This window comes from Bos indicus, chromosome 24 (assembly GCF_029378745.1).
Source record: "Bos indicus isolate NIAB-ARS_2022 breed Sahiwal x Tharparkar chromosome 24, NIAB-ARS_B.indTharparkar_mat_pri_1.0, whole genome shotgun sequence".
NCBI lineage: Eukaryota > Metazoa > Chordata > Mammalia > Artiodactyla > Bovidae > Bos > Bos indicus.
The window spans coordinates 43620791-43646789 of NC_091783.1; the positions used below are offsets into that span (position 1 = coordinate 43620791).

General features: G+C 42.7%; 1 protein-coding gene across 11 annotated transcripts in view; it reads left to right on the forward strand.

Moving 5' to 3' along the window:
- The window catches only part of LOC109577800 (nucleoporin SEH1), a 96896-nt gene extending 72458 nt beyond the window's left edge, over positions 1–24438 (forward strand). For 5 of the 11 annotated variants that reach the window (XM_070778538.1, XM_070778541.1, XM_070778542.1 and 2 more), the window contains 12 exons: positions 1779–1929; positions 4229–4404; positions 4930–5053; positions 6411–6516; positions 6920–7124; positions 8088–8167; positions 8999–9094; positions 14082–14201; positions 14587–14708; positions 16129–16258; positions 16701–16759; positions 24001–24438. In XM_070778538.1, coding sequence (XP_070634639.1) covers positions 1779–1929; positions 4229–4404; positions 4930–5053; positions 6411–6516; positions 6920–7124; positions 8088–8167; positions 8999–9094; positions 14082–14201; positions 14587–14708; positions 16129–16258; positions 16701–16759; positions 24001–24142 — 1511 coding nt within the window. In that variant the 3' untranslated portion in view covers positions 24143–24438. Of the gene's footprint in view, positions 1–1778; positions 1930–4228; positions 4405–4929; positions 5054–6410; positions 6517–6919; positions 7125–8087; positions 8168–8998; positions 9095–9671; positions 9814–14081; positions 14202–14586; positions 14709–16128; positions 16259–16700; positions 16760–21913; positions 22010–24000 lie in introns of those variants that run through there. The other 6 variants (XR_011563666.1, XM_070778539.1, XM_070778540.1 and 3 more) reach the window with 6 other exon arrangements.
- Positions 24439–25999: the final 1561 nt, after the last annotated feature.

Here is a 25999-nt window from a genome sequence, read left to right on the forward strand (position 1 = left end):
TATGGTAAAAATAATATTTTATTTATAGTTAAGTGGGTAAAATTGCAGGAGTATACACACCAAAATACTAAGAATGGTTATAATCTGGTGGTAGAATTTCAGGCAGTATTGTCTTTTCCCCCAACTTCTATTTTCTAGTTTTTTAATGATAACACTTTATCATACTCTTTCTGAAGTGGGAAATGATAAGGAAAAAGGGTATTTATTCCTGTGTAGAGGTGACAGAGAGTAGTGTATGACCTTTCGGGCAGATTGGGAGTCTAGATCATCTGCTTCAAGGGTGGGTTAGTTACAAAGAGTGGAAAGATTGAAAACAGCTGGAAAGAGTCTCAGATTTGGAGCTGAACCTCACTTCATAGCCCCACCTCTGCCAAGTCGGCTCCTCCAAGCTTCACCTTGCGTGTCCCTCCTCAGAGGAAGGAAGAAGCCATGTGGCAGGGCTAATCTGACTGTGCCCTGGACGCCATGGTGTAGCAGTAGTGAGTCCCGATGAGAACAGGGTCACGTGTACAGCTCTCGGCTCAGCCACAGGACTGATTGGGTGGACTTGGTGGGTGGGGAGTACAGGGCATGGTTACAGGGGTGGAACATGCATGCAGCCTGGCCTCTGGGGTCTAAAAGACCAAGGAGGACAGGTGGAGAAGTGCGGCAGGAAAGTTCTAACAGACCCTTTGTAGGGCTCAGGGGCCTGAAGAAGGGTGCTGTGCTGAGAGAGCAGAGAGGGGTTGTGAGGAAGAGAGGATGTGCACCATGGTGCCTGGGGAGGTGTGTTCTGGCAGAGGGAGCTGGTGTGCAAGCATTTGGAAGGGGATGTGTTAAAGGTCATGCTGACAAGCCCAGCCAAGCGCTCGGGTAACCTGCTGAGCCCCCCTGCATTGGGGCTGAGTGGGGGCTTCAGGTGGGTGGGTTCTCAGGCACCAGGCTGTACCCCAGGGTGTACTGGCCTCCTGGAGGTGCTGTGCGCGCTGCCCAGGTGGAGGGGGAAGGCAGCCCAATTGGTTTTGTGTTAATTGGTATAGTGGATCCCCATGAGAATGTTGCAGTTGAACTTTTTACATGATTATTTTGAAAAACATTTGTTTGAGCATATTACTGTGACAAGCATTCATAGTGGTCTTTTGCAAAATGTGTAATGATTGTGGCAGATAATTTCACAATTAAGCTTTTATAGTCAAGATATCTTAATATAAATCTCAATTTATACTTCTGTGTTCTTTCTGAAGTTTCATTTTAAAAATATATAATTCTTAATATTTAATTTCTATGTAAAATTCAGGCATGTTCTCTGAAAATTTCTCATTATGTGTGCATTCATTCAGGTGGGTTTATCTCTAGATAAACTGTCTGATCAGTCTAAATACATGCAGTTACGCTGACACCGCCTGGTTTCTGGATTTGCTGAGGTTAAGTGTCTGTGAGGTGGTCTCTCAGATCCATGCTTCAGATGCTGCATTCTGGAGTTGAGGTGATGCTGCCTCTGAGCACTGCAGAAACCTAGCAGGGTAATTTATGTCAGGGGTCAGGACGCTTGTTGTTATGTTACAGTTGGGGAAGACTGCAGTTCAGGGTGGGAAAGGAAGTGACCACAGTTCACCGCTAAGCACTGGTGCCGCTGTCACTCAAGTCCAGGGCAGAACCTGGGCTGCAAGTCATTGATGCTGATCTGTAGGGTCAAAATCAGAATGTCACCTGACCCCAACTAAGAAAGTACAAGAATATATGTAAATGGTGTGATTGTGTGAAGATTCATGTATTTCACACATTATTTTCTGTTTCAGTGTATGACCTTCCCCAGCAGCCCAATGATGTCCAGCTCTTTTATGGAAACATGCGTAAAATCATACTTTCAGTAATTGGAGAATTTAGAGATTCCATTTCCAGCAGAGAATTTCTTCCACCTTCTGCCAAACCTAGCTTGGAATTCAAAAGGTAAAACTAACAAAACATCTTTCGCCAGATTTCAAGATTATTTAATTCATAGTAGAGCTGATCCTTTCCCTTATACTTTGTGCTTTTTGTCTTGAAATGTTTATTTCAGCTTTATTTTTAAATTGAAATAATTCCAAACTTACAGAAAAGTTTAAAAATAGTATAGAGAACTTCCATACGCTGTCTGTACAGAAATTCCTGGTTGATGACATTTTATTATTTTCCTTTATGTATAAGTGGCTTTCTCTGAACAAGGTATTTAGGAGTGAGTAGCAGGCATGATGACCAGTCAGCCCTGAATTTGCTGCAAATTAACCCCCTCATAGCCATGGCAGACCTGTCAAGGTTAGGATACTGACGTGATCCAGGACCACCATCTGGTCCGTGGATTCCCCATGTACCTGCCAGTTCCCCAGTGGTGCCCTGTGTAGCTAAGGCAAACAACAGAAAGGACACTGCCTCTTTCCACTTCCTCTTTGGTCCAGAATCTGAGATTACATGTGTGTTTGGTTATCTTGTCCCTTTATTCCCTTTCAATAAAGAGAGTTCTTTGGTCTTCTTTTCACGCCTGAGAAAACACAGGGTTGTTTAGCAAGTAAGATCTACAGAGTCAAAGGCGTTATCCAGAGTGAATCTTTGGTGCTGACTTGGGATGAAACAAGGAGAACCTGGGACTGCCCACGGTCCCCTTGGCAGTATCAGCTCTCCCCTCTAGCTTAGGTTAACACCACATCCATAAGTTCTGGATTGATATGTGACACAGGAGGGAACTATTTTGATCATGAAAAGTATCTCATACTTTGATAATTATGTAACCTGTGTGAAGCTTTTCAAACAGCTGTGCCACATAAATTAGTAAGTTTCATATTTCTTTACCACGGACAATGGGAGACAGACCAGGTGCTGCCTGTGTCAGGCCTATTGTAGGTAAGGACCTGAGTCCATTTGCTATGGGATCTGGCGTTTGCAAGATGACAGGTGATTTGACCAAGCCATCTTTCTTTATTTCTCCTGGGCTTTCCTGGTAAAAGGGGAAAAGTAGGCTATTGGCCAGGGACCTTGCTTTTCTTACAGAGTGCAGGCCAATTACTTAATGAAATAGTCTTTAATTTCAGTGTCAACTTCAGGACACGCAGAGTGATGCTATTTGTTTCTCAGCGTAGTGTCTCTGGTGCTGAGCAGTGCTGGTTGTCCCATTACTGGGAAGATTCTTGCCAAGTTTCTTTACTGTAAGGTTAGTTAATAAATATCTTGAAGGAGTGTTGGAGTAAGTGACTTAAAAAGGGTAGATGATCTTGTACCTTGCCAGACTTAGTGTGCCCAGTGAGGATGGATGGCTTCCTGACCCATGTTATATTCCTATCTCGACTGCTGACTGGCGATTTTCTGGTCTCACCTTTCTTTCTCCATTCTGCAGTTATCTTTCCATTCTGAGGAAGGAGTGTCCTTTTCCCTCTTATTCATGTGCTTCAGGGTGGACTTAGATTCAGGACCAGTCCCCTTGTCACTATTTGGTTCCCTGAGCTGCTCCCTGGTCCTGTGCCTGTGCCCATAGCACCTGTGGGCACCTCCTTATCCACAGACTCATCCTTCTCTTCCTCTACAACCTGGAAACCTGCGTTGTGCCTGGATGCGGGCAGCAATGTGCTCATAGTTGTTAGTATTATTAGCATTGTGAAGCCAGTTATCATTATTCACTTAAAGATACACGAAGAGTTTTGTTGTTTTTCTTAAATTCTTAATATTGGGCATTTTTGTAGTAAATCTTATAAGATACTTCAGATTGCATGCAGAAGTTAAAGCAGGGAAGAAATTGTTGTGTATTCTAATTAAAGATTAGTAATATTTAACCTGGCTTCCCTGGTGACTCAGTGGTAAAGAATTTGCCTGCCAATTCAGGAGACACCAGAGATGGGGGTTTGATCCCTAGGTCTGGAAGATTCTCTGGAGAAGGAAAGAGCAGCCCACTCCAGTATTCTTGCCTGGGAAGTCCAACTGACAGAGGAGCCTGGTGGGCTACAGTTACAGTCCATGGCATTGCAAAAAGTTGGACATGACAGAGTGACTAAGCACTTACACACACGCAATATTTAACCTATACTGTACTTTATGTTTTATACATTACTTTAAGAATACCCAATGGTAAGGATTTTTATTTGCTGAAAAATATACAGTATATAATGCACTTGTAGTTTTATCTGTTTTCAGATTTATGGGTAATTAATACAAAAATATGACACAATCTGCTTTTTATCGTTTTTAATCTCCTCTCTCTCTCTCTCTCTCTCTCTCTGTCTAGTGAATCTGGCAGTTGTGGGGCACATGGTGGTAACATTTCTTTGGATGTTTTGCCAGTGAAGGGTCCTCAGGGTTCTCCCCTTCTTTCACAAGCTGTTCCCCCACCTCAGGATAACTCGGCCTCAGAGGAAGTGTGGGCTGTCCACCCTGAGCACCTGGTCTTGGTTGCTCCTTCATGTGAGTGTGTCCCCAACGCCAGGACAAAAATCTGTCTGGGGCCCTGGCTGTCCCTGCTCTGTGCACACAGCTCTTGTAGGGAAGACCAGAATATTGTCCTAACATGAGGCCACGGACCCCAGGCCAAGCTCCCATGAACAGACCCTTCCTCCTGCCACCCCCCCCCCCCCACCCTGAGAATTCAATTGACACTTGGCCTCTTACCCTTAGCATTGGTACCGTTGGTCCAGAGGAGGAAGAAGTTCTAGTACCTATGTCTGTGCCCAAGATAACACAAGGGTAACAATTTCCAGGTTTTGTTTTTTGTCTTTGCTCAGTATTGATCTTATTCAGTATCTTTGTAGTTCCCAAGATTGAATGAAGATCTTGCTTTACCAGGAATTTGAAATTTCTGTCAGGGGCAGTTGAGAAAGCAAAATAAGTTGGTATTATAGTATATTTATGTAGGATTTGTTTTTGCTATTTATTAATCTTGGTCTTTATTATTAATGCTAAATGTGAGTAATGTTTTATCTGCTGTCATAGGTGATATGGCAAAAACTGGACGTTTCCAGATTTTAAATAATTCTATTAGGTTGCTGAAATTTGAGCTGTACTGGCCAGCACACTGCCTTACAGTGACTCCACAACATGGGTTTATCGCACCTGAGTAAGTATGACCTTGTCCACTGGATGTTATTCACATGCTTCATAGGCCATTTAAACTTAGTAGGATTTTGCCGTGTGCTGACTCTACAGAGCACCATGCGTGGTTCTGTGGGAACACACTGAGTTCAAGACTTATACCTCTTAGCGGTGGGGCCTGTCCACAGCCAGTTACAGTATCAACCTAAGAGGGTCAAGAGCTGAGTGAGACGGGAGAGAATTCCTAGAGTGGAATCTCCTGACACAGCTATGCCTCCAGAGTTACAGCATGGGATACATCTGTGCCTGGGGTGAGGGTGGTGGTCCCCAAAGCCCAGTGGTCCTGGCTTGTCACCTTGGGCCTGGCACCTTACTCTGCTGGTTTTGTCTAAGGACATTTTACAGACATGGCTTCCTGACTTCTGCTGTGTCTGAGCTATAGTCTAGCTTACTGTTTTCCACAAAGGATTAAACAGAAGTCTTTGGGGGTCGAGTGGTGATGAGCAGCTGCCCTGTCTGTGCAGCATGGTTATTGGTGGGGTAAGCCTCAGCTCTCCACTTCCTGAGAACAGTCCCAACTGGCACAAAACACACACACCTGAAAGTTGCTTTACATTTGGCAATAGCAGCTTTGCATGAGAGCAACTTGGAATCTGTTTTCTTTGCTTTTGCAAAATGATGGCGTATGGACTTAAAGAGAGTTTATTTGACCAAGACTGGGTTGAGGTAAGGTTAGGGACACTCCAGAGAAAGCCTGGAACCAAATCAGTCAGTTAAATACTTACTTGTTAATGGGTGAAAAACTGGAGGTGACAGGGCAGGTTGTCCACAGCAACTTGTGCATGGCCCTTCGTGTCGTGCTATTAGCTTGGCTATATTGGATGTGGGTATAGATCTCTCTTGTAACTGGTAGTGTCTCTTAAGTGACAGATCTGGTCACACTCCACATTTCAGTCTTTGTCATCCCATAGCTCTTGAGCACAGTGAGCACAGAAACCTGACCCATGGCGGGAGCAAAGAAGCACTCTTCTCCCCACCCGCATTCCAGTTACTCTCTGTGACAGTGACAGCTCAGAGTATTCATGGTAGTGGTCTTTCTCTAAAAATATTTAGTTTGAATTACTGTATGGACGCATTTCTGTGGTGTGGTCCATTTTCACATGAGCTTTGCCCTCAGGTTCTTGGCTTTACACCACTCAGCTTTTTGTCAGTCACCAAGTTGGGACTGAGGTAAAATCAGATGCACATGGGAGCTCACCGCTGTTCTCTGCTCTTTCTGAACAGTGGGGAAACTCGTGGTGGTCATTGATGGTGCAGTGTTACTTTATTGCTGTTACGGTCTACACTATTCTTGGTTCTCAGTATTCAATTCTTCTTTTAAGGAGTAAGATGCAAATTCTTGTGAGTCCCAATTCCTCCTTATCCACAAAACATTCAATGTTCCCGTGGAGCGGCTTGATCTATATACACTGTGACAATGGACAGAAGGTACTTAAAAAAAATTTTTTTTTAATCAATATTTTTTTTGCAGTTTAAATGTTATAATCCTGTTGATGGCACTTACATTTCAGAAATCAAATTGAGGTCCTTTCAGCCCAAACAGCTTATGTAACTAGAGCACTTAGTACAGATTTTTCCACCAGTGAGCTGAGTAAGTTTCCTGGTGCAGCAGTGGGGAGTAGGGCCTGGAGGCCACCATTAACTTGAAAGTTCTGCTTTGAAAAAGAGGGGAGTAGGGAAAAAAGATCAAGTCAATAGCTACTTTGGGATCTGAATAGACTTTACTTTCTAAATTCATCAGTGTTTCAGTTGTTTGGCATTACTTTTGTCTACCATGATTAAAAAATAGGAATTAAAAAAAAAACATTAACTTCACTTTGTCTCATTTCAGAAAATTGTGAAGGTTCAAATTCGAGAAGACTTGACCCAAGAAGAACTTTTCACTCATTTGACCTCCGGCCCACTTGGAATCCTTTCCCAAGAAACTGAGCATGTAGTTAATCTGGTAAAACCAGCAGCAAAACCACCTTCCACAAAAGTTGAGCTAAGAAACAAGACAGTTACTTTTCCTCCAACAGAACCTGGTGAGACCTCAGGTATTGTATCACAAGGTTACGTCTTCAAATGTTGATAGGTGGGATCTAACAGCTCCTAGTTAACTGTAGTTCGAGACAGTGTTAACTTCAGGAGAAAATCAGCAGTTCTCGGAAATTGTTTCAGTGACAAATTATTTCAGCTCAATTCAAGGAAGCTAAAACTAGGCCTTCAGTTCAGTTCAGTTCAGTTGCTCAGTCGTGTCCAACTCTTTGCAGCCCCATGAATCGCAGCATACCAGGCCTCCCTGTCCATCACCAACTCCCAGAGTTTACCCAAACTCACGTCCATTGAGTCGGTGATGCCATCCAGCCATCTCATCCTCTGTCATCCCCTTCTCCTCCTGCCCCCAATCCCTCCCAGGCCTTTAGTAACTCTGTCTGTTCCAGGAGGCTTAGACTGTTTGTCAGAGCCATCCTTTCCCAACTCTCACTAGATCTTTGACCAGAGCTGCTGCTAAGTTAGTGGCCAGAGAGGAGAGGAAGGTGATGGAGCCAGGCCTCATCCCTTAGGCTGTGACTGCAGGTTCTGGGCCTGTCCTGCCTGCTCCACCTCCACCCCAACCCGGCCCTCCATCCAGGGCCTGAGAATAGTGAAGTGCTATGTGAAGCTCCTCCGAGCTTCCTCAGGGGCCTGGAATGGTGCTCTGTGCTTCCTCAGTAGCTGATGAAGAACATGCTTTAGACCCTCGGTAACTTTTCCCTTTGGTTAAATACAAGATAGGGCATCTGTCGAATAGGACTTAAAAAATAATGTCGAAATACAAGACAGAGCATCTGAACCTAGGAAGTTAGGTTCACCTAACAGAACGGTTAGAGAATAGTGTCCTTGTTGGACTCAAAGGGATCTGATTGTATTTCTTCTCTGTGGTAAGGTAATCACAGTATTTATCACATATTATCATAAGGATCTGCTTGTTTACTTACCCCTCAAACAGTTTGAGTTGTGAAATGTGTTCCTTATAGGAAATTACCTAGAACTGGAGAATCATGGTGACACGGAAGTGAGGTGGCACCTATCATCTTTAGCTCCACCTTATGTCAAGGTCAGTGATAATTACCTCGAATACTCATTTTAATGTTTATGTAGGATGTTTAAAAATCTGGATTAGGACCATAAATTGAGATTACTGGGTTTTTGTTAATCTGCTTCATTTACTTGATTATTTCTGTCAGTGGAACTAACCTGCCCAGTCTTGTTCACATGGTGGTTTTAAGAGTCAGGCTAGAGAATGTAATGTGAAAATATCTGCTTGCTCTGTTTAGTGCTGTCTCCTGCAGTGCAGTTTTTTATCTGAAATAATTTTATTCTGAAAAATATATACAGATTTTATCCCAGACGTTTCTTTCTCCTGGTTCTGAGTGCTGCTGTGTGTTGGAGGCAGGGCTGAACTTTACTTGCCAGGGAGTCTTAGCCTGTGTACCCACATGTGGTGTCTGCCAGTGGGCACCACCCAAGCTGTGTGTATCGTCACATGTTGTCACATGTGATACGGCCTTTCTGCTCTCTTCTTGGTGTGACCATCAAGGTTCTGAGCCATAATGTTAACATGATGTGTGCAAAAGATAGTGCTGGGCCCTCTGACAGGAAATGAAGTGCTGATATTGCGTGGGGGTGTTGGAACGCACACTCAGCAAGGTTCTTAAGGAAGCAGCAGTCCTCCAACAAGGGAGCAGCCTCCTATAGAGCACTGCGGCTGGGGGTGGGAGGAGGGTCTGTGTCCAGTGAGGCCTGGTGTTAGCGGAGCCTGGGTGCTCCCGGTCTCCAGGAAACGGGTTTGTCCTCGATGCCTGTGAAGGCAATGGTGTCACTGTGGAACCTGATCTGTTGACTTTTTGTTTTTTTAAATTTGATTGTTTAAATGGTGTCTTTGTAGGGAGTTGATGAGAGTGGAGATGTTTTTAGAGCTACCTATGCAGCATTCAGATGTTCTCCTATTTCTGGTGTAGTGGAAGGCCATAGTGTCCAAAAGGTGAGTTCTGACATCTTTTCACAGCTGTCTGGTGGGAACATAGTGTCAACTGGCCAGGAGTGCCTCATTTCCACCCAGAAGAGTTCACTCCACCTGGATGGTGCTGCTCATAGCCAGGCTCCTGCGAAAGTGGCAGCAGCACACTGTGCTCCTGCAGCAGGACGTCTTGCTAGGTAACAACACCATGGTTGGTGTGTGATTGGTGCTCACTCATTCTGGTGTGAGCTTGTCACCTGGCTAGCCTGTGCTGGGAACATACTTCCAGGGGACTGATCCAGACAGTGGTTTTGTCAACCAGCCAGTCAAAAAGCTCTACCAGTGCTGATCTTGCACTCTAAAATAACTTTTTTTTAAGGATTTGTACTATTTTAACATTGTATTTCTATTTCTTTTATTTGGATTATGATATAATATTATGTAAGTTATAGGTGCGTAATATAATGCCTCTTGAGAAATTTGTATGCAGGTCAGGAAGCAACAGTTAGAACTGGACATGGAACAACAGACTGGTTCCAAATAGGAAAGGGAGTATGTCAAGGCTGTATATTGTCACCCTGTTTATTTAACTTACATGCAGAGTACATCATGAGAAATGCTGGGCTGGAAGAAATACAAGCTGGAATCAAGATTGCCGGGAGAAATATCAATAACCTCAGATATGCAGATGACACCACCCTTATGGCAGAAAGTGAAGAGGAACTCAAAAGCCTCTTGATGAAGGTGAAAGTGGAGAGTGAAAAAGTTGGCTTAAAGCTCAACATTCAGAAAACGAAGATCATGGCATCCGGTCCCATCACTTCATGGGAAATAGATGGGGAAACAGTGGAAACAGTGTCAGACTTTATTTTTCTGGGCTCCAAAATCACTGCAGATGGTGACTGCAGCCATGAAATTAAAAGACGCTTACTCCTTGGAAGGAAAGTTATGACCAATCTAGATAGCATATTCAAAAGCAGAGACATTACTTTGCCAACAAAGGTCCGTCTAGTCAAGGCTATGGTTTTTCCTGTGGTCATGTATGGATGTGAGAGTTGGACTGTGAAGAAGGCTGAGCGCCAAAGAATTGATGCTTTTGAACTGTGGTGTTGGAGAAGACTCTTGAGAGTCCCTTGGACTTCAAGGAGATCCAATCAGTCCATTCTGAAGGAGATCAGCCCTGGGATTTCTTTGGAAGGAATGATGCTAAAGCTGAAATTCCAGTACTTTGGCCACCTCATGTGAAGAGTTGACTCATTGGAAAAGACTCTGATGCTCGGAGGGATTGGGGGCAAGAGGAGAAGGGGACGACAGAGGATGAGATGGCTGGATGACATCACTGACTCGATGGACATGAGTCTGAGTGAACTCCGGGAGTTGGTGATGGACAGGGATGCCTGGCATGCTGCGATTCATGGGGTCGAAAAGAGTCAGACATGACTGAGTGACTGATCTGATCTGATTTTTAAAGATAATAATCCATTTGTAATTTTTATACAGTATTGGCTATATTCCTCATGTTGTATAATACATCCTCTTATCAATACCTTATTTTATGCCTAAATAGTTAGTACCTCTTAATCCTCTACTCCTATATTGCCCCTCCTCCATCCCCACCAGTGACTGCTAGTTTGTTCCATACATCTGTGAGTCTGCTTATTTTTTACTTGTATTTCTTAGAGTCTGTATATATAAGTGATATCATATAGTATTTGTCTTTCTCTCTCTGACTTTTTTCACTGGGCACAGTGCCCCCCAAATCCACCCATGTTGCTGCAAATGGCATGGTTTTATTCTTTTTCCTAATATTATATTGTGTGTGTGTACATGTACACACATACCATACCTTCTTTATACATTCATTTGTTGATGGACACTTAGGTTGCTTTCATATCTGCTACTGCTGCTAAGTCACTTCAGTCGTGTCCGACTCTGTGTGACCCCATAGACAGCAGCCCACTGAACCACCTGGGAAGCCCTGCTGGGTCATATAGTAGTTCAGTTTTGTTTTTTGAGAAACTTCTGCACTGTTTTCCACAGTGGCTGCCCCAACTTACATTCCCACCAACAGTGTACAAGGGTTCCGTTTTCTCCACATTCTTGCCAACATTTGTTATTTGTATTCTTGGTGATGGCCATCCTGACAGTTGTGAGGTGGTAGCTCTTTGTGGTTTTGATTTTCATTTCCCTGGTGGTTTGCAATGTTGTGCATGTTTTCACGTACCTGTTGGCCATTTGCATTTCCTCTTTGGACAAATGTGTATTTAGTTCTTCTCCTCATTTTTTAATTGGCCTGATTTTTTGTCTGTGAGCTATTTATATATGTTGGATATTAACTCCTTACTGGTCATATCATTTGCAAATATTTTCCTCTATTCAGCAGGTTGTCATTTCATTTTGTTGATTGTTTCCTTTGCTGTGTAAAAGCTTAGGAGTTTAGTTAGGTCCCATTTGTTTATTTTTGCTTTTATTTCCTTTACTTTAGGAGACAGATTAAAAAAAAAATACTGCTACAATCAATGTCAGAGAGTCGTCTGCCTGTGTCTAGGAGTTTTATGGTTTCTGGTCTTTAATCCATTTTGAGTTTGTTTTTTATATGATGTTAGAGAATGTCCCAATTGTATTCTTTTCCATGTATTAATAGCTGTCCAGTTTTCCCAGAACGACTTATTGAAGAGACTTTTTTCCTCTATTTTATATTCTTACCTCTCTTGTTGCAGAGTAATTGGCCATAAATGGGGGTTTATTTCTGGTCTCTTTGTCCTGTTCCTGAATGTGAAAGAGGAGAGTGAAAAAGTTGGCTTAAAGCTCAACATTCAGAAAACGAAGATCATGGCATCCTGTCCCATCACTTCATGGCAGATAGATGGGGAAACAGTGGAAACAGTGGCAGACTTTATTTTTTTGGGCTCCAAAATCACTGCAGATGGTGAATGCAGCCATGAAATTAAAAGACGCTTCCTCCTTGGAAGGAAAGGTACTACCAACCTACACAGCATATTAAAAAGCACAGACATTACCTTGCCAACAAAGGTCCATCTCGTCAAGGCTATGGTTTTTCCAGTGGTCATGTATGGATGTGAGAGTTGGACTGTAAAGAAAGCTGAGCGCCGAAGAATTGATGCTTTTGAACTGTGATGTTGGAGAAGACTCTTGAGAGTCCCTTGGACTGCAAGGAGATCCAACCAGTCCATTCTGAAGGAGATCAGCCCTGGGATTTCTTTGGAAGGAATGATGCTAAAGCTGAAACTCCAGTACTTTGGCCACCTGATGTGAAGAGCTGACTCATTTGAAAAGACCCTAATGCTGGGAAAGTTGAGGGCAGGAGGAGAAGGGGACAACAGAGGATGAGATAGTTGGATGGCATCATCGACCCGAAGGACGTGGGTTTGGGTGGACTCTGGGAGTCAGTGATGGACAGGGAGGCCTGGCGTGCTGCGGTTCATGGGGTCGCAAAGAGTCAGACATGACTGAGCAACTGAACTGAACTGTCCTGTTCCATTGATCTATGTATCTGTTTTGGAACCAGTACCATGCTATTTTGATTACTGTAGCTTTGTAGTATAGTGAATTCTACCAAACATTTAAAGAAGAGTTAGCACCTATCCTTATAAAACTGTTCCAAAATATACAGAGGAAGAAACACTTTCTAACTCATGCTATGAGGCCACCATCATTCTGTTACCAAACCAGGCAAAGATAATCACACACAAAAAGCAAAAATTACAGACCAGTATCTCTGAATGTAGGTGTAAAAACTGTCAAAAAAAAAAAAAAAAAAAAAAAAACACTAGCAAACTGAATCCAACAATACATTGGAAGGATCAAACACCATCATCAAGTGGGATTTTTCCCAGGGATGCAAGGATTTTTCAATGACTGCAAATAATAATTTGTTGATGTGATGTACCACATTAACAAGTTGAAGAATAAAAGCCTTATGATTATCTCAATTGATGCAGAAAAAGCTTTTAACAAAATTCAACATCCATTTATAATTAACTCTTCAGAAAGTGGGCATAAAGGGAACATACCTCAACCTAATAAAGGTCACATATGACAAACTCACAGGTAACATCATACTCAACACTGAAAAGCTGAAAGCATTCTTTCTTAGGTCGGGAACAAGACAAGGATGACCACTCTCTACTTTTATTCAGCATAGTTTTGGAAGTCTTAGTGATGGGAATCAGCGAAGAAAAAGAAAGAAAAGAGATCCAAATTGGAAAAGAAGTAAAACTCACTGTTTCTGTTTGACAGGATATTGGGTTGGCCAAAAAGTTCGTTTGGGTTTCACTGGAATATCTTGCTATACATAAAAAATCCTAAAGACGCCACCAGAAAACCAGAGCTTACTAATGAATTTGGTAAAGTTGTAGAATACCAAATTAACATACAGAAATCTGTTGCATTTCTATACACTGAGAACAAACTATCAGAAAGGAAAACTGAGAAAATAATCCCATTTACCAATGAATCAAAAACAATAAAATACTTAGGAATAAACCTACTTAAGAGGCAAAAGACCTATTCTCTGAAAAGAATGAGATGCTGATGAAAGAAATTGAAGTGGATGCAAACAGAAAGACATACTGTGTTCTTGGATTGAAAGGATCAGTATTGTTAAAACAACTGTACTACCCAAGGCAATCTATAGATGAGGTGCAATCCCTGTCAAAATCTCAATGGCATTTTTCAGAAAACTAGAAAAAAATTTTTAAATTTGTATGGAAACACTTAAAGGCTCCAGATAGCCAAAGCAGTCTTGAGAAAGAAAGATAAGGCTGGAGGAATCTGGCTCCCTGACTTGAAAAATATACTTGGATCTGGTACAGGTACAGTAACAAACCCACTAAAAATGTTCAAATTCTTTTTCCATTAGTGCAAAATTAATCAATACAAAGACAGTTTTCCCCTTTAATTTCTTCATACCACACTTTGAATTGGTAACCTCAGTGCATGTGTGTAAGGTTCAGAGTCTAAATTTCTCTCCTGGATGTGTTGTTTGTAGGTCTCCATCATGTTTTTGCCCAGAGATAGAGGAGACTATGCCCAGTTTTGGGATGTTGAGTGTCACCCTCTTAAAGAGCCTCACCTGAAGCACACCTTAAGATTCCAGCTCTCTGGACATGTGAGTGTTTCCCTGAATTTAAGTAAATTACTGGGTGTGTTTTGGAGATACCAGGTGAAACTGGCCTGAAAAACTGGCCTGAGAAAGCTAAGTATGTTCCTGGTTTTATTATAATCCCATTAATTCTACTGTAGCTGCTTATCATCTTAGTTTTATTATGTGTCTTGATTTATTGGCTCTGTGAAATCTATGTTTGCCTTAATTAGGTAAGGTTTTTGTGTGTGTGTGAGACACAGAGAGAAACAGTACAAGATAAAGCATTTGTAATTAAAGGAATTTAAAAATCTGAAGTGTCCTTTTTAAGAATTAGGAAGTAGTAAAATTCAGTTAGGTAAATGTCCATGTATTTATTTCTCCTCCTCCACCCTGTGATTTTTTTCTACAGAGTGTCAGAGCAGAAAGTGAGCCTGGAATTTCACGCATTTCTGCAAATAGCCTCATTAAAATAGATAATTTACTTAAGCTTCGAAGACAGGCTGTATCTGAGGCTTCTGCCCTCATACCTGGGTATGTTATTTCTCTCATTCTCATGAGTTTTTCCCAGTACTTTATTGAGGTATAATCTCATTCGACAAAATGCCCAGTGGCTTACCTGTGATTGACATGTGTCACCCCACTGCAGTCAAGGTAGAGACTTGACTCCCAGTTCCTCTCATCTGGGAGTTCTCACGCGGCTTCTCCAGCCACCCCCACCCTCGCCTGGGGTTTATTCTGTTCTGTATGTTGCCTTAGTTCTGTGGATCTCATGTACACCTGCACTCAGGTTTTGCCTGGCTTCTTTCACTTAGGTGGTGATGTTGGGATCTTTGGTGTTGGTGAGTCCACCTGTGGTGGGTACCTTTGCATGTGGAATTCACATGACCCGTCACAGGGGCACGTCACCATTGTTTCTTTATCCTTTGGCATTTGGTGTCTTCCACCTTGGAGCCCTTGTGAATGAAGATGCAGTGAACATTGTTATATGTGTGTTTTTGTGGACATATTCTTTCATTTCTTTTGGGTAAAAATGTCTTAGAGTAGAATTACTGAGTCATGTGGTAGGAATTTTTTTAACCTTAACCTTAAATCGAAGAATGTTCCCAAAGTAGCCTTTCCATTTTACATTCCCGAAAAGAGTATATGAAAGTAGATTCTTAAAAACTTTATAAAATGTATGTTATATCAGTGGCTTGCAGAGCTTTAATGATAATATGTAAATGTTTAACCTAATGAAAAATTTTTTTTCAGGAATGTGCTTTTTTAATAACTTTTTATTGAAGTATAGTTGATGTATAGCATTGTGTTTATTTCTGCTGTACAGCAAAGCAATGTTACATACATTCTTATCCATATGGTTTACACAGGATATTGAATATAATTCTCTGTGCTATACAGTAGGACCTTGTTGTCTATCCATTCTATATATAAAAGCTTACATGTGCTAACCCCAACCTCCCAGTCCGTCTCTCCCCCAAACCCCTCCCCCTTGGCAACCACAAGTCTCTTCTCTGTGTCTGTGGTTCTGTTTCTTTTTCGTAGGTATGTTCATTTGTGTCATATTTTAGATTTCACGTATAAGTGATATTGTATAGTATTCATCTTTCTCTTTCTAACTTACATGAAAATGTTTCTTATAGTTCTTAGTTAACTCATACTTAGGTTTGACTTAGTTCTGGAGGAAGATGCTTTTAAGAAAAGCATGTTAAGTACCTCTCCAAGAGAGGAGGTTCTGCTGCCTATATCAGCTGCTGCCAGGCATGCCTGGATGCTTCCTGGCACCAGCAATGTTAGTACTGATCAGACAGTCACCTTCACAAAACTACTTTAACTGAAATGTGGGAGAAAACACAAGTTAAAGCCATATACACAAGTTATATAATTTATTATATACAAATAGTTTAAGTTTCTGTAGATTGTAAATAGTTAATTTTCAACCCTGTCTCCATAGCAGGCAACTTGACTTGACCCACCGTGGAGTTTATGCCCCAGAAGACGTGTATCAATTTCTGCCAACGAGAGTTGGGGAGTCAAGGACATTGAAAGTCAATTTGCGAAATAATTCTTTTATTACACACTCAGTAAGTTGGAAATATTGCTGTGGGTTGTGGAAAAATAAATGTATTCTACTATTTGATAAACATTTTCCTAAGAATTAGAAGATTGTTTTATAGATGATATTTAAGGTAAAATAGTTAATTTTTAAAATATCTTAATACTGTGTTTGAAGAGAAACTCATGGGAAGTTTATGATCCTTTGTCTGAAAATTATCCAGTATTTTCATATTTTCATTTTTTAGTTTCTGCTCTTGTTTTCTTCTGTATGATCCTATGAGCATATTTCTGGATAACATTTACTCCAGTCAGAACTATAGTAAATTCATTAAAATTCCCTTCCATGAGCATTTATTGTCTTAACTTCATCTTGTGGGTATACATAAGCAAATGCACGGTGTGTTGACTTAAATATGCACAGATATCTAACTTGTGTAACTTCATAAAGTGTTTCATATTAAATTCCAGCTCAAGTTTTTAAGTCCCAGAGAGCCTTTCTACGTCAAACATTCAAAATATTCTTTGAGGTGAGTTTATCATAAATCAAAGTGTTCTCATCCTGGTGCAGCTCTTTGTGTTCAGGACCCTGAGATTGCTCTTGGGGGCTAGGACTGTGATGTCTCCCTCAGTTACAGCCCCTCATCTTCATCACTAACACCCAGAGCACTAAGTGCATGGTGAAGGGGATGAGGAGCCTGCAGGGGAAACAGTCTGACTGTGGGTTTACGTGGCGAGTATCAACTCAGATTTGCACAGTGTTTGGGCTTAGGGTGTGACTCCTGTTACCCAGTATTTTGACAGCCATATACTTAACTAGAACCTTTGTTGTCTTATGATTAACTTTAGAGTAATTTCTGCATCAGGTGTTACTTTCATCACACTAAGAATCAAGGATTTAAATTTTTACTAATTTGGACAAAAATCTTCCCAGATTAATTGGAAAAACTTTTATTATCCTGTTTTCCAGTGTAATTCTTGAAATAATCCTATATTGTTCTTTCATCAGGGCCTCATTTTCTTGCCATCCTTGCTTATTTTATTTTTTTAGTGTTTTTATTCATTTTTAAGGTATTTATATATATTCTTCCAGTTTTATTGATGTAATTGACACACAGCACTGTGTAAATTTGAGGTGTGTAGCATAATGATTTGACTTACATACATCATGAAATGATTATCACAGTAAATTTTGTGAACACTTTCATCTCATATATATACAAAATTAAACAGAATAAAATGTTTTTTTTTCCTGCAACATGAACTATTAGGATTTATTCTGTCAACAACTTTCATATATATAACACAACATGTTCAGTATATTTTCCATGTTGTATATCACATGGCCTGGTGCATATTTATCCTACAAGTGGAAGTTTTTGCTTTCTGACTTTTGATGTACTTTTTATCAGTCCCACCCACCACCTTCTCCAACCACAAATCTGATCTTTTCTATGCATTTTTTTTTTAATGTCTGAAAATATTTTTATCTTACCATCATTTTTTAAAAATCTTTATTGAATTTGTTACAATATTGCTTCTGTTTTATGTTTTGGCTTTTTGGCTACAAGGCATGTGGGATCTTAACTTCCTAACCAGGAATCTGACCTGCACCCCCTGTGTTAAAAGGTGAAGTCTTAATCACTGGACTGCCAGGGAAGTCCCTTGCCTTCATTTCTGAGAGACAGTCTTGCTTAGCACATAATTCTGACAGTATTATCCCCTGTTCCCATCTTATAAATCTGCTACACTACTGTCTGGCTTACATTGTTTCTAACAAGAAGTCTACTGTCATCCTCCTGTTCATTCCTCTGCCTGATGTGTCTTTTTTTCTGGCTGCTTTTAATTTTTTTTTTTTACCTTTTTTTTTTTACCTTTTTTTTTCTTTTTTTTTTTGAGGGGGAAGTGTAATTGACCTCCAACACTCTTAGTTACTGTATTTCTGTTTTTATTTCTGTACATTTCAAACTGATTTCACCACACTAAGTCTAGGATGGTACATTACCAACACAAAGACATTACATAGTTACTATGTTCCCTAGCTGTACATCTCATACCTGCTGTTCATTTATTTTGGAACTGGATGTTTGTGCCTTGTCACCTTCCTCACCTATTTCTTTCCTCCTGTACCCCCATCCCCTCTGGCAGCCACCTGTTTGTTCTTTTTCTCCATGACTCTTTCTGTTTTGTTATGTTTATTCATTTGTTTTGTTTTCTAGATTCCACATGTAAGTGAGGTCATTTGATGTTTTGTCTCTCGGACTTATTTTAGTTTAGCATAATACTCCCTCAGTCCATTCATGTTATTGCAGATGGTAAGATTTCATTCTCTTTTATGGCTGGGTGTATCCCACTGTGTCTGTAGGTATCTTCATCTGTTCAGGCACTTGGGTTACTTCTGTGTAACATTGTTTCCAGTCGTCTCACTTTCAGGCTGTGTAAGTCTTTAGATCTAAAGTGAGTCTCCTGTAGCCAGCATATATGCTGGTTTTGTGTTTGTATCCATTGAGCCACTCTTTTGATTGGAGCATTTAATCCATTTACATGTAAAGTAATTATTGATAGGTATGTACTATCAATTTTGCTAATTGTTTTGGGGTCTTGCTAATTTTATTTTTCCATATGACACCTGTAAAGGCTGAAATTTCAAACTGGGTTGTCACTGATATTTACAATTTTAACATTAGGGTTGCATTGCACTTAATACTAAAAATAATTTTATCTTCATGTTTGAATCTTTAATTAAACTTTATTTATTATAAGCTCTTTCACTTTAGCATCAGGAAGCGGTCCTAGAAGCATGTTCTATTCTGTGAAAACTAGGCCCCTTGTAGGCAATCGAGGGCTGACTGAGTTACTAGCCCAGCAGCACTGACTCAGAAGCTTACGCTTCCTCTTGTTGTTGGAAGATAAGTCATTCCCTCTACCCCTCATACTTTCTTCCCCTTCTTGACCCCATTCACCCATCCTCTGTGGTTGGAAACCTACCTCTTAGGAGCCCAGGCCAAAGGTACAAGTTGTGTGGAGTCAGCAGTGAATACACCTAGACCTCTCTCAGCCTCAGTGACCTAATTTGTAAAGGTGCCGGCAGCCTGGACTCGTTACAGGATATGTGAGAGGCAGTCCTGGGGTCCTGAAAAGCCCCAGCAGGACCCACAGGTGTTGACAGCATCACAGTTCTGTCAGCGCTTTCCCAGCCAGTCTCTTCATCAAGAACGTGGACGATGGCAGCCTTAAACACTCCCAGTCCAAACTTTCCCACTTCTCTGCCCTGAGCTCTCCTCTCCCATTGGTCTGTGGGTCCCTCCCCTGGGGCCTGAGACTGGTGACGTTCCAGGGTGCTTAGAGCAGGCTGGCTCTGCCGAGCTGAGGCTGACCTGCAGGAGCAGTTCGCTGTTCACAGATAGTCATTTGAATTCCCAGTTGGGGCCCTTTTTAGTGACTGAAGACAAATTGATCCTGAGTGAGTGATTAGTCCTGAACACTGCTGTTATCTGAATTTGAACCTTATTGTAATGGCCGTAGTAAATAACTCTGCTTCCTGTTTGCTGTCTGCTTGGTTTACGTCCCTGAGCTTGATCAGTGTTTCGCAGGCATTGTGTCTTTAAGCATGAAGCATAGGAGTCTGGGAACACTTTTGTGTAAACCAGCATACACCTGGGGCTTCAGATCTTTGTTTCAAGGAGCATTTATCTTTAAAAAAATAAACTTGTTTTTTAAAAGTTAAGACACCTTCAGATTTTTAAAAAATTTGTTTGAAGAGCTTACAGCTTTTTAAGAAACAATATTTGCATTCACTTCATCTACAGTTTTGATAAAGACTCAGGAACAGTAACTTGTTAAATTGTTTGGCCGTATGTCAGTGTGTTAGTCGCTCAGTCGTGTCTGACTCTCTGCGATCCTGTGGGCTGTAGCTCACCAAGCTCCTCTGTCCATGGGATTCTCCAGGCAAGAACACTGGAGTGGGTTGCCATTTCTTTCTCCAGTGCATGAAAGTGAAAAGGGAAAGTGAAGTTGCTCAGTCATGTCTGACCCTCAGCGATCCCATGGACTGCAGCCTTCCAAGCCCCTCTGTCCATGGGATTTTCCAGGCAAGAGTACTGGAGTGGGGTGCCATTGCCTTCTCCGAATACTGCAGAAGGTTGCTGTTTCCTTCTCCAGGGGATCTTCCTGACCCAGGGATTGAACCTGGGTCTCCTGCATTGCAGGCAGATTCTTTACCAGCTGAGCTACCAGGGAAAAGGCCTTATGTCACTGTTGCCTGTTTTATGACTGAAGGATGATGCAGTCAACGTACCTGGAGATGAATGTTCCTTTTCCAACTTTCATTCCTGAATACACTATAGTTTCACATTTTTCACTTAATTTGCTTTCACAGACTTTTTAAAAATTTAAACTATTTTAGCTGAAATTTGTAAATCAGCTCCGTCTTGGTCCTTTGCAGAGAAAAGACCTGTTTCTGTTTGATACTAGTAGCATCACACGCAGCAGTCTCTGTTCCCAGCCAGGCTGTGAGAAGGTTAGCTGAGGGAGGTCCACGGGCAGTTTGTGGTTACCTGGGAGCTGGGAGGCCTTACAGGAGACCACACGACCTAAATGCAAATGTAGTTTTGGCAGTGAACAGGTCAAAAGTATTTTCACATTGCCACCGTCAGCTTCCTCATCTGACCCTGTGGCCAGCTGGTAGCATCCTTCTTCTGGTTGCCTGGCTGGCCGTCCTCCTATCCCTGAGGTCTTCCTGCTCCTCACACACAGCTGCCTGTAGTGCTGTAGATGCGACGGGTGTGATGCTTAAAGCATTCTTAACATGGAACTTTTTATCAGTGAGATGGCATTTTGCTTAGTTTCAATTTGTCTAAAAAACAGTTTTAAAATCTAAGATGTGTTCATTCTTGCCATCTCAAAGTAGACATTTTTATACAGTTGAACATGATGACTTGCCATTCCAGTGCTAGAACATTTTTAGCTGTCCTAAATTAAATACTCACTGCTTTTCTGTGCTGGAGAAGGCAATGGCACCCCACTCCAGTACTCTTGTCTGGAAAATCCCATGGACCAAGGAGCCTGGTGGGCTGCAGTCCATGGGGTCGCTAAGAGTCGGACACGACTGAGTGACTTCACTTTCACTTTTCACTTTCATGCATTGGAGAAGAAAATGGCAACCCACTCCAGTGTTCTTGCCTGGAGAATCCCAGGGACGGAGGAGCCTGGTGGGCTGCCGTCTATGGGGTCGCACAGAGTTGGACACGACTGAAGTGACTTAGCAGCAGCAGCAGCTTTTCTGTGCAGCCTAGGTCATGTCACAGCATCTAAGAGAGTTTAGAAACATGAGAAAATATTTTTTAATGAAGCAAAATTTGGACAGTGTACATAAGGTAGCATTTCAAATTGCCTCATAAGATACTTATGTTTGCTTTATATTCTTAAACATGTTATTACTTTAAAATATCTTTAACTTTTTATACTTTGAAAAGAGATTTAAATAAGGTAATTTTATACTTTATTGGTGGCAGGTACTGAAGTTATTCTGATACATTTCATTATTCTGAACTTAGGATAAATATGTAATGTTACAAATTCCAGCATCAAAAAAACTTTAATAATTAGCAACTCAGTATAAACTTGGTGAAATATGAATAAGAAGACCATAAGTGCAAAGCAGTAACTCTGATCTGTTCAACCAGGTGAAGTAAACTCTACGTCGTAGAAAACTTCCCTCGTGACACGTGCATAGGCTTAGATCTTACATAGAGGAAGGCGGGAAGCTGGCCTCTTCATACGTAAGAATGGCTTCTTTCCACTTTGGAGAAGTAGAGCCTTGCTCCCTGAGAATCCTCTCACAAACAGGGGTGGGGCTACTCCCCGTGTGAGCATAGGGGCTTGTACTCCTCCTAGGGGTGAGGCCACTGAACGGTCTTGTGAGCTGTAGAGGCTGGTGCAGTGACAGTGCTGGACTCGGCAGGTGGACAGGCTGTGTGAGGCTCCAGGGGAGCCCCTCCCAGTCCCTGTTGGTCACCTTGTTTTTCTCAGGGGGCTGCCTGCCCTGGGGCTAGCAAGCCCCAGTCCTCGAGTGGGAGCTCTGCTCCATACCAGGAGGTTCACTGTCCTGGCAGTCTTGCAACAGGGCTGTTAGCTGACAGTAGGTTCTGGGGATTTGCCTGGGGCGAGGGCGTGTACTGGGCACATCCTGTTGCCCACAGAAGGTGGGTGATGGTGGAGGTGATGGAAGAGGGGCACTGACGGGTGGGGTTTTGGTCAGGGTTCTGCTGTGGGCTCTAGGTGGTCCCCTCTCTCTCATGACTTTTTAAGAAGAATCTGTTGTGTTCCCACTTAGCCCCTAGAGTGTCCTCTGCTGACTGTTTATTCAAGTCTAGTCTGCTGAGACTTTGCAGATGATGCCCCGTCTGCCGGGCTCATACCCACATGCATTCTGCGAGCTGGCCTTGTGGCCGAGCAGCCAGAGGGACGCTTCTAAGTTACAGAGAAAGAAGGATTCGGATTGCTGACGTTTATAGGTTATGGCTGTGGGGGGCTGAGGTGTTTCGGGCACTCCGCCAGCCCTGCCTCTGCACCATCAGGCACTGGTTCTCATGCCTCTGCTGCAAAAGTTGTCCTCAGCTGAGGATTTCCACGTTGTGTCAGCATGCTTTCCTGTTACATGTTCCCGTGTGTGTTTGTGTGTATGTATGTATGGGTGTAAAGCCCCCTTGGTCACCACACTGCTGGGTGCTGGAGCTGTGTGGACCCTGGTTCTTCCTAGGTTGCATCCCAGTTTATTCAGTGTGTGAATCTAAAGCAGGTGATACGTATTTGTCATAGTATGTTTTTCAAAATTCTTTCTCAGTTAAATATAGAGTTCTGCATTCCATGTTGAACTTTGCTAATAATGGAATCATCTAAAGATTTATTTTTGGATATTTTAATGTGTTTTAGTAATTCATAAGTTACGAAGCCTCTTAGGTTGGCAGATTGTACTACATTATTCTGAGGATTAAGATGCTAACATGAAAGAGAAAGTTGTCATTTGTCAGTGCCATCAATAGGTAGCAGTTTCTTTAAAAGCAGCTTTGCTTTGATGTGGAAAAATGAGGTAAATGCATTGGTGAAAAATGACCCAGACTTTGAATATGTATATTTTGTTACCTCCAGGAAAAGGGCTTTGAAATACTTGGCCTGTTTTCTGAATTTCTAACCCACTGTGCTGGGTCAGGAAACATGCTGGAAACAGAAGCGCAGTCCGGTCCCTCTACTGAGCCCACACACGTGTGGCTGAGCTCAGAGGGATCTGCCCTCTGAGGAGAGTCTGAAAGCTGTGAGGTTTCACTTAAAAACCATTAAAACAGAAGGTCGGTGGCATCAAACGGGCTGTGGGAAGGGCCTGCATCTTGTTCCCCTCAGGAGTAAAGATGTATTTTTGAAGCTTTTGGAACCTCGTTTTGTGAGCAGAAACAAACCCGCCAGCATAATACTTGTCTGTGCCTCAAGTAGAATACGATCATAAATTTTCAAGGAAACTCTTGGTAGGTTTCTTAAGAATTTTGGAGCAAACCTGCCAGCCCCAGTAAAGTTGGTTGCAGCCATGGGGTGGCTGCTGGCAAGTACGCCCTGAGCCTTCCTGGGCTTGGCTGCCTCCTGCTCCTGCAGACGCGGCACCAGGCTCCAAGCCTTGCAGCTCCTGTTTCCTTGACCAGGCTCACTCTCCACCAGGCGTCGTGTGACTGGGGGGCTCTGACTGCCCTGATGCCGTGTTGACACCCCTTTTTCTCTACAGAGCCCAGCACTACATCAACATGCCCGTGCAGTTCAAGCCCAAGTCCGTGGGCAAGTTTGAAGCTTTGCTCGTCGTTCAAACAGACGAAGGCAAGAGTGTCGCTGTCCGACTCATTGGTGAAGCTCTTGGAAACATCAGCTAGAATCCAGTGTGTGTAAAGTAAATGACCTAAGTTACATTTTGGTAATTTCCTTTTTTTTCTACACTACAGTTATGCATTTGTGTATATTTTGTATGATAAATTGGATGTCTATAACTGTAGATTTGTTGCTTTGAGAAGCTAATACCTGACTAAAATAATCATGTATCTAGCCTACAGTCTTGTATTTAACTTTTACAGAGAAGAGAGTTCTATTTTTGCATTGATGATGATACTCTGAATAAATTTGACATATGTTTTAGTTGGTATATCCAGAAATAAACTTAATTTCCACTGAACTTGTCTTTTTTATATGATGTCATACAGAAATTAGAATATCACTTTATTCTGCTAATTATTTCCAAGCTCCTGCGTTTCTGTTCTGTGAATTTTCTTTTCCATCACAAAGTTTTGTTTGCCTTAAGCAATTCCTTCTTGGTTCCTTTGTCTTTTAGCTGCTGCTGCTGCTAAGTCGCTTCAGTCGTGTCCGACTCTGTGCGACCCCATAGACCGCAGCCTACCAGGCTCCTCCATCCATGGGATTTCCCAGTCAAGAGTACTGGAGTGGGGTGCCATTGCCTTCTCCAGTCTTTTAGCTAGTTGCCCAGAATAGAAAGGAAAGCTTCCTTCCAAAGAAGCTGTCTTTCTCCAGAATGGGACAGTGTCCTTAAGTGTGCAGACACTTGGGAGAGGTTGATGGTGTATTTTAGGAGAGCGTTTATTGAAGTTAAAGGTGAACAGGATGACTTCAGAACCTGGTGTAGAAGGGCACAGCCATCAGGTACCACTGGGACCCAGGGGCGGGGACAGAGCCCCCGTGCTGTGACTTCCCTGGTTCCACTAGTTGTGGCCATTGCTGGTAGGTGTTGTGCAGCAGCGTGTGGGTCGTGGCTGATGTTGCCGACAGTGCAGGAGGATCATGGAACATGTGCAGAGCTGCCACTGGGAGGGCTCTGACCCCAACGTTTACACCTGAGACAGGGAAGTGCACTCCTTCCTGTGCGCAAGCTCAGGACATCTTACCTGCCAGCCATGTGGGTTGTCCACAGGTGAGAGCAGAGGTGGTCTAGCAACTGCCCATCCTCTTGGTTAAAACGTTCCCTTCAGTCTTAACAGAGATACTTCCTGGTTTTGTTTCTTCTTTAGGTTTTTAATTTCATCCCCAGGAAGTGGCCTGGGACCAAGGGAGCCTGTGAGTTTTCACCTGTGCTCTGAGCCCTTTGAGCAGTGGTGGACTCGGAGCAGCAGGGCTCTGACAGCAGGTGGAGGAGGAGCCGGCTGTGTCTCATAGACGTCCTGTCTTGTGTGTCTGGTGTTGCCCCCAGAATATGTCCATGGGCACGTGGAGGTGCTCGTGTGCCCATTCTGAGCAGGGTTGGCCCAGGCCTCCTCCTCAGTGCCCCTGCAGGTCAGCAGGCAGCCCCACGCCCCTCACTCAGGAAGTTCTCTCTGCACTTGGGTTGACCAACGAAATCACTTTGAGGAGTTGACCTGGGGACAGGCCATGTTGTGGATTCAGCCGCATGTGAGACCTGCTTCCTGAGGCCTTGAATCCGGGCAGGGACTCCCATCATCTGAGCTGACTCACAGCACCACAGACCCGCCATGCCAAACCCCAGGGCTGCCACGGCTGTCCGCGTCACCCTGGTCCTTTGGGTCCTGGAGGCTGATTCTGCAGCAGCTTCCTAAACTCTCAGAGGCCCGCATGCATTGAGGCTAGGCCTGATCTCCCACACTTGTTCTTCCACAGGCTGTTCTTGGGGGTCAGGGGGCGGCGCTCCCAGCCCCTCCCCTCCCACAGGGAACCTTCTCTTTCTGCCTTCCAGGTGCTCGGGTGAGGTGGCCCATCTGACTGACAGG